At 31.7% G+C, this 8,526-nt stretch overlaps 2 protein-coding genes across 3 annotated transcripts in view; one reads left to right on the plus strand and one right to left on the minus strand.

Moving 5' to 3' along the window:
- The window catches only part of LOC143304926 (uncharacterized), a 132,518-nt gene that overhangs the window by 16,356 nt on the left and 107,636 nt on the right, over positions 1–8,526 (plus strand). The gene's annotated exons all lie outside the window — the stretch shown is intronic.
- LOC117162979 (omega-amidase NIT2-like) lies at positions 2,392–5,036 on the minus strand. Its single transcript, XM_076627461.1, has 6 exons — positions 4,952–5,036; positions 4,718–4,885; positions 3,972–4,156; positions 3,398–3,566; positions 2,890–3,123; positions 2,392–2,738 (listed from the first exon to the last, which is right to left on the minus strand). Exons 1-6 carry the CDS (start codon positions 5,034–5,036, stop codon positions 2,647–2,649), a joined length of 933 nt encoding a protein of 310 aa, XP_076483576.1. The 3' UTR covers positions 2,392–2,646.

Here is an 8,526-nt window from a genome sequence, read left to right on the forward strand (position 1 = left end):
AATGGAATGCGACAACAGTTAGTCGAAAAGCAGAGTGCGAGTCGAGAAACAGTGTGCGAGTCGAGAAACAGAGTGCGAGCGGAGGAGCCGAGTGCGAGTCGAGCGGAGACGCAGGTTGCGAGTAGCGTTGCCGAGAGAGTGTGGATTGCGCTGTGTTCTGTACGTTTGGTATGAATAGTTCAAGTTAAGCCTCAATCGTCTTATCTGTCTGATTAACATCTCTATTGTCCACGTTTTGTAAACATATTACATCACGATATTACATGTTATTTACCTATTCAAGATAGCAAAGTAAACATACCATATAGAGGATTTACTACTGTTAACACTCGGTATTCTCGTATTCAAAGTATTTAACCAAATAATTTGGGAATCCAGCGGACGAGCTTGTATTTAATATGATTATATTTAATATAACAACTTTACTCAATATACGCGTAGGATTTTAAATGTCATGAGGGTTGCAGCGGACTCAATTTTAATGTACCTCGATATCTTAGCTTCTTATAATATCCTAATAAAATGTTATTTATCGATTACAATTGTCCTGTCGTATTTTATAGTGTTTGCTTTATAAATGTGAACTTTATTTAAAAAGAGTTCATCGATGATTATCCATTACAGGTTGTTAATAAACCTGAATTATGCACAAAGGAATTGCCGTTAATAACTTAAGATTCTCTGCCCGTCGTACAGGGTACATATAGTAATTATTCTCGACGATCGTAACGTTTAAGTCCAATTCGAGCTTATAGTCCCATGCGAGTTAAACAACGACAATAGTTTGAATTTCTATTTGTTCGTTTGTCGTCTGTTTATACCCGGAGCACCTGCTGTAAACCAATACAAAATTTATTAGATCTGTGGCGGATCGGTATCAACAGGACGCCGACAGGTCGAGGCATCAACGCGGCGCAACACCTCCCGGGCGATCCGCGGGTACCAACCGCCAACACTAGAGGGCTACGACGACAACGTGTCTGTCTGTCTAACACGCTAGCGGTCGAATACACGAGCGATTGATATAAATACCGCACCTAGCGAGACTCCCTCTACGTCTAAGGCAGAGACTACCGGGCACAGCCTTACTGACGAGTCCACCGGTAGTCCCGGGACGAAACGCACTCTCACTCTCTTTTCATCCGCCTCAGATCTATAAATAACACATATAAAACTTATTAATTTATAATTAATATAAAATAGGAGAGCACGAAACTTCCTATTTTATGGATATGTTAAATCTTTGTAAAAAATACCATATCATAAGTATCATTTTAATCGTTCTAAAGGATTTAGCCGCATAAAGCTGTGACCCTTGGAAGAATCGATGTTCACGCGTGACAAATTGAAATTGTGCGAAGGTTCCGGTACGAACATCACAAGCCAAACATCGATACCAGGGGCACAGGCACATGTTCTGGGTTCATTATATATTTATAAAGGGCTGACGATTCAGTGGATGGTCCGGGTAAATTTAAATTGTAAATGAACGCATTGCTGGTTTCAAGTAAAAGCCTGGATAAGAGCGGATATGGTATGAGAGTCTGTCGTGGAAAGGGGAACAGGCCGCTTTTATTTGTAAAGTTTGAATCTCCTCGATATTGAAGATGTTGAAGCTGCAAGTATGTATTTCATTTTAATCAATTCGAGACCGAGATTTAATTGTAAGACGATACCTAGGTGTCGGTACGATCTGAATGTTTAGTTGGAATGATTCTGTGTTTTACTCTCTCCAGGGTATCCTTTTCATACTTTGATTTTAAATCGATGACAATCTTAAATAGTATGCCTCATATTTTTAAAATATAAAATTATATACTATGTTATTCTATAATGTATTATGTACAGTTATATATATATATATATTATATTATTTATTATATATATATATATTATATTATTTATTATATATATATATTATATTATTATATATATGTATAATAATTCTATATTGAAGAAAATATGAAATTAACATGATATATACATTACTACATAAGTTATATATAAAATATGTATATTATACCCTTGCCTACTGACTGATATGAATTTCTTTCGGTCTCGAATGCGTTAAAAGAGAGCGCAAAGAAGTCGAAATTACTTATTGTAATTAGTAAAACGACCTCTTTAAGTCTTTCATCGAGACAGACAATCTACAGGTATTAATCGACCAATTTCTCCAAGCTGATAACTTCGAATTGATGTTTATATATAAGAAGTGTTATGTGTTAATCTGTCTAAATGTTTAAAAGGTGTTATAAATTAAATGTTGTTAAACGATATGTAATTGCCTTTTGATCGTAAATTTTACTATCAAGGGGTCTTTTATGTATGCGTAATCATTGTGAATTATAACAATTTATGTGATCGATATTAAAGGTGTTTAAAAGCATATTATTATTATATATTATTATTCTATATTATTATTCTCCTATATTATTATCCTATATTATTATAGCATTCCTATATTATTATAATATCCAATTACATGTTGATACACAAGATATACAGATTATTATTTATAACGTTTTGGTTTTCTTAATTGAGTCATTCATTTAGTACAAATGATAAGAAATTAGTAATAATTCACAAAAAAAGGATATTGTAGTAGAAATATTATAAAAAAACATTTTCTGTTTTAGTGTAGAGTTACTCCTTCTTACAGACAGTGTCGTACAAATCTGTACGTCTCTGAGAAAATGTAGGTATCTGAGCCCTTACTTCCTCAACAACTTTTAGATCTGTTAGAAAAAAGAAACATACGAAGTAATAAGTAATGCTTACTAATAAATTCAACAAATACAGAGGAAGATGGCTAAATCGATAAATTAACGAGACTAAAAATTAATTACATCATGGGTCTCTCGCTTTTAATTTTAAGCTGTAAATTACCGATATCGGTGACTGCCATATTCTCTTGAGTTTCCAAATCGTAAAGAATCTTTCCCCAGGGATTGGTCAACTGTGTATGCCCCCATGCGACGTAACTTGCTGAAGGAACACGAGCCGGTGATATGCAAGCAACGTATAATTGATTATCATTCGCTCTGGAACGCTGAAGTAATGACCAGTGCAGTGGTCCAGTGGTCATATTGAATGCCGCTGGATATATCAGCATTTGGCAACCTAACCCAGAGAAGCAGGAAATATGAAGCCACCGAATACCAATTAACTTCGTAGTTGCACGGTTCACATTCCATCATTTCTGAATATGCGAGGACAGTCCTCTTATTGTGCTTTTAATTCTTTTATTTGTTTCATTTTCAGCAAATATACTGGTCTTTTAACTTAAGCTTCTTTTTATACAGAGTTACAGATTATATTAATTTTATATAGAATATATTTAAGAAAGATATTTAATTTTTTGCTAGTTAAGTATTGATCGATTAAATTACTGTACCTTTTTTCCGATAAATGCGTGCCATTTCCTCGAATCTAATATCATAGCAAATGCCAATACCTATTTTGCAGCCCTTCACATCGAACGTCGTTAGGGAGTTACCAGGACTGAGTGAATCACTCTCTCGAAAAGTAATCTTATTAGGAATGTCGATGTCGAATAGATGTACCTAATAACATAAAAATGTAGTCGCTAATTCTATTGCTGCAACTTTTGTAATTTAATATCAAAGTTACCAACTCCTAAACTTTAATTATTTCTTATTTAATAACTGACAGCGTTTTTATCACTTTCTTTTATTAAAAAATCTTATCATTTAATAATGTTTAAAAAGGAGAAAAAATAAGTATTTTCGTATGTGAAAAATTTATATTACACATTACAACAAAAATGAGCGTTTCCCGTATCATAACGTATTTTATAAACCGTAAATTATAGAATTGGTTATAGTATACGTATGTACATATGTATATTCCTAAATTGTGTATATTCCTAAATGTATATTCCTAGATAGAGTCACTTTCTTCACCCCAATATTTTCAAATTCAAAGCCATAAAGGAATATATTACTTACCTTTCGGTGTTTTGCTATCAAAGTTCCATCGGGACCCCAAATAGTCCAGGTATTGTACAATTTATCGCCCTCCATTTCAGGCATCGTACCACCAACTGCATAAATGTTGTTTTCTTTAGCTGCATTCGATAAAGCAACGCTGGTTTCACCATCAGGAATACTCTCGGCGTATTTTGGAAAGTACTCTGCATTGCAATATTTCAATTAATGAAAAATAACTGTCTTTTGTTCCAACCATAAATTAAATTGAAATTTTTGTCAGTTTTTTATTTTTTAAATTATTAAAATAACTAAGTTTTATATTTCGACTTAATTAAATATGCAATTACTTAGCTAATAGTATATATAATAAATTGTTTCTACAGGTTCAAAATGAAAAATGAATATTTAGAAATATTTAATTACGACAATGCTATTTGTGTTAGCATCAGTGGCTTGTTACTCAACGACTTTGCTAGTACTTTTTGAAACATAAAGTTAGTTTTCAATTAACACTTATACTAGAAGCGGAATTATAAATGCAAAATAATTGATAATACTAATTTATAAGTACCTAATTATTAGTATCTTAAAAAATATATTTATACAAAAATCACGATAATCATGAAAATGGGGAAATCCTATATTCTCGACTCAATTCACAATCTTTATGGAAGTATAAACGGTAAGGTAATTTATCTACTTTTACTTTTTCTATATAGTTGTTACACACATGGTAAATTATTGAAAAAAAAACAAATTATTACGTATTCCATATGGTGAATTAAAGCATTCAGGAAGAGCTATAATATCAGCATTGTGCTCTTTTGCGCTAGAAATGTAGGAAACTGCCCCCTCTACATTTTTGCGTTTTACTTCATTTACTTCAAGTTGTACCAACGCCAAGCGAAATGCTAAAATGTTGGAAAAGTTAAATACATTCGGTTATATATTTCCCATACTTTTTATCTATAAATACTTTTTACATAGTGAATACTTACTCGACATCGTTCGCACTACTTGTTTAGCGATGTTTGTTAGTATCATAATGTTGAGGTTATGTATGGTACTACTCAATATCAACATTACGTAAGCAATACGCAGGGATTTTTAATAATTCTTGGTAAAGTTTAGGACATTGATTTTGATGTAATTGTAAACATTATTTGTTCACAATTTGTTCATTTACTTTGCAACAAAAAGAACGCATCTGCAAGCGTGTTAATCGGATAACGACGAACTTCATTTCGCAAACACCAACACGTGAAACATTTTGAAGTTACGTCAACGCGAGAGTAATTGGTTCCCTTAAATTACTCAATTTCCATTTCTTTCGCCATGTATATTCGAGTATTGCATTTGAATTGCAGAGCAGTCGAAAGTAGAGGAGCACCTCGCCGATATATCGACAGGAACATGAATTTTTTTTCATAGGGCGAATATTTTTTCCATTGAATTATTAAACCGAGTCAAATTTTCAAACTCAACCACTTAATTTAATCGTTTTACATAAAACATTTCAATCTTTTTTCTTCTAAATACTTTACCTATATTTCATCTGGCTGAATATTCCATATTTTTAAAGCTTGTTGATAATTACAAATACGTAATTATCATTCTGAAGCTAGAAATTTGAAATAAAATTGCTCTGCGCGTAAGGAAATAATTCAACGTTTTATGTATAGCTGTTAAAATGATATAATAAGTTTCAGTAAAATAGCTTCACTAAAATTTGTGGTTTTTTTCCTTTTCTATTTTTTTTTTTTTTTTTTTTTTTGGTTTTATGTGTTCAAGGGCGAACGTTCCCTCTCATTTCTTGTATTTTTATGAGGAATTTAGCCTTTTTACACCACGAGAGCCTCAACGTTTTCATTTTCACGCCTACGCTACGCTCGTTAAACACGTTCTAATGAGACCATGTGCTGACATTGCGAGTTTTATTATTTTCGCACAATAATTTATCATTTTAGATTTCAAATATTACATTCATACATTTTTCGTTGTAAATTTCTTTCTCTATTTAAACAATTTACCATTGTTGCTACAATAAATCAATTAATTAAATTAATTGATCAGTTTAAACTTAAAATATCATTTCATAAGTTTTCGTCACTTGAATCTAAAAACAACAGAAAACGGTATACCCGCATCATACATAGAAAGGAGATTAAAACGCTAGGGTGATCATATTCAACGATCACAAAACGATAATAGGACATTGTGTTTCTTCTGAAGGGCATGAAATTGTCAGGAGATTATGCCATAAATGAAATTGGAAGCTGGCTGGTCAAAGGGATTAAACTCGGTTAAACTCAATTGTGCTATATTGCACAAAGACTTGAGAACTGCTACCAAATATCTACTAGCTTAAAGGTGTGCCGATTACACCTTACAAATTATAATTATATTTCAAATACAATCTCCTAAGTAATAAGTAAATTAAATTAATACTTTACCTAGAATCTGTGATACATTAATATAACAAAAATACATTTCTTAAATTATTCATTAATTTGCAATGTAATTAGAATATTATCTTTATTTTCTGATGTCTTTATTATTCTTAAAAGATACGCTGCTTGTTTGCAAATTTAACACTACGTATGCTATTAATAAATCATTTTATATTTAATTTTGCAACCTTCAATCATTGTTAAAATTGATTGATAATATCGTTGGTTAATAGAAATTTGAAAATGCTCTCGTTTCCACTCGATTAAAAGGTAATTGCTCAAACTGTCACAGTGTTGACTACAAATCACGTGTGTCGTTCTATTAAATTTATACACAACAGTATTTATTCTCGTTTTAATTTAAAATGAAATATGTTATTGTATGAATAGCAGAATGTTCAAATAATTGAAACAACTTTTTGTCCTCTAATTAATGATTCACATTTAAAAAAATTTAAGAATTTTAATCAAGAAGATTTTGAAGTCTCGATCTAAAATGACCAAGGATTGAAACAGAGAATATTTTGATGCCAACAAATACATATTCTTCAGATATGAAACAAATGTGATAATAAAAATCGGTGTACATGAATGAATGTTGAAATATTGGAAAATTGTATAATTATATCCATTCTCTGTTGCGTTTAGATGTTTCAATTAATGTTTCATCAGAATTTTTATCGAATATTTTAGAGGTACTGGCTGTAAGGTTTTTTTTTAAATTAAAATTAAAATTAAATGTAAGAACAGATTCAAAGTATAACATTTAAAAATTTGTGGTTATAAAATTTACTTGTATGTCATAATTATGTAAGTGAATTAATCTCATAATTAATTAAATGAATTTATTCTATGTGAGTAAATTATATTTATCTATAATAAGTCTTAACTTATTATTAATAATCAGCTAACACTGCATAATACTAAGTAAAGTAACTGAAAATTCTCGATGTGAGAATTAATTATAATTTCAACAAGAAAATAAAAAAGAAAAGAAAAGAAAAGAAAAAAAAAATTCTATGTAAGTGATTGTTCTATGTAAGTAATTCTATGTAAGTAATTCTATGTAAGTGATTTGGGGCTCGGCCAGTACCTTGCCCTTCTTTGGGATATTCCGAATTATCTGTCCTCTCCCAGCTGCAAATCTGATATCTCAAATGTTAGGGAAACCCCCTGGCCGGTAAGGCACGATAGACAGATGAGACTAAACGGCTGGTGGAGAGGGCAATCATCAACAGAGGGTCACACTGTGCGGATACAATACTGGGGTCTCAATAAAATCTTACAACCGTGGTGTTCAGAACATCAAACTCTGTTTGCATACACCCGGTGCACATAAAGTGTCAAATTACACTAACACTGGATTTATTGAACCTCCTTCACCTTGACCAGTGGCTCTTTAGTTTATGATTTGCAACAGAATCCCTGCATCAACGCAGGTTCACGAAACATACAACTTCACGCACCAAATATCGATTACAGTCAATCGACACTAACAATCAATAATTTGTCTGCGAGATGCTCCTCTGGAAGTTTTAACTATATATATTCCGGTTTTAACTATATATATTTGACTATATATATTAACTATATATTTTCCCTAGGAACAGTAAGATTTTAACGATACAACTTTATCAAGAGATCTTAATGTCATAAACGGTATCGAAACTTCGTAATTAATACTGTTAAGGAAGAAAATATTGGTAATCTCCTCTAACGACGAGCGCTTGATATTCACAATTAGAACTCGATATCTTAGCTTCTTATAATATCCTAATAAAATGTTATTTATCGATTACAATTGTCCTGTCGTATTTTATTGTGTTTGCTTTATAAATGTGAACTTTATTCAAAAAGAGTTCATCGATATAACGGTATTGAAGAGAACTACTCGAGAAACTATATCTAGCGCTTGGATGGAGGGATTGCTTGCTTCTTACAATCGAATAATTGGAGTGTAACTAGAAACACGAACGGTAGTTTAGCAATGGAGAAGAACTTTAGAACGACAGCAATTTTCTTCTTGTTTCTTTGAGAAAGGCACCGTTCATTTTATGTTTGACGAGAATGGGGTTGTTGGACGAATTTGATTAAAAAGGAAAGATCTTTAACAAATCTATATT

Source organism: Bombus vancouverensis, unplaced genomic scaffold, assembly GCF_051014615.1.
Source record: "Bombus vancouverensis nearcticus unplaced genomic scaffold, iyBomVanc1_principal scaffold0064, whole genome shotgun sequence".
Lineage (NCBI taxonomy): Eukaryota > Metazoa > Arthropoda > Insecta > Hymenoptera > Apidae > Bombus > Bombus vancouverensis.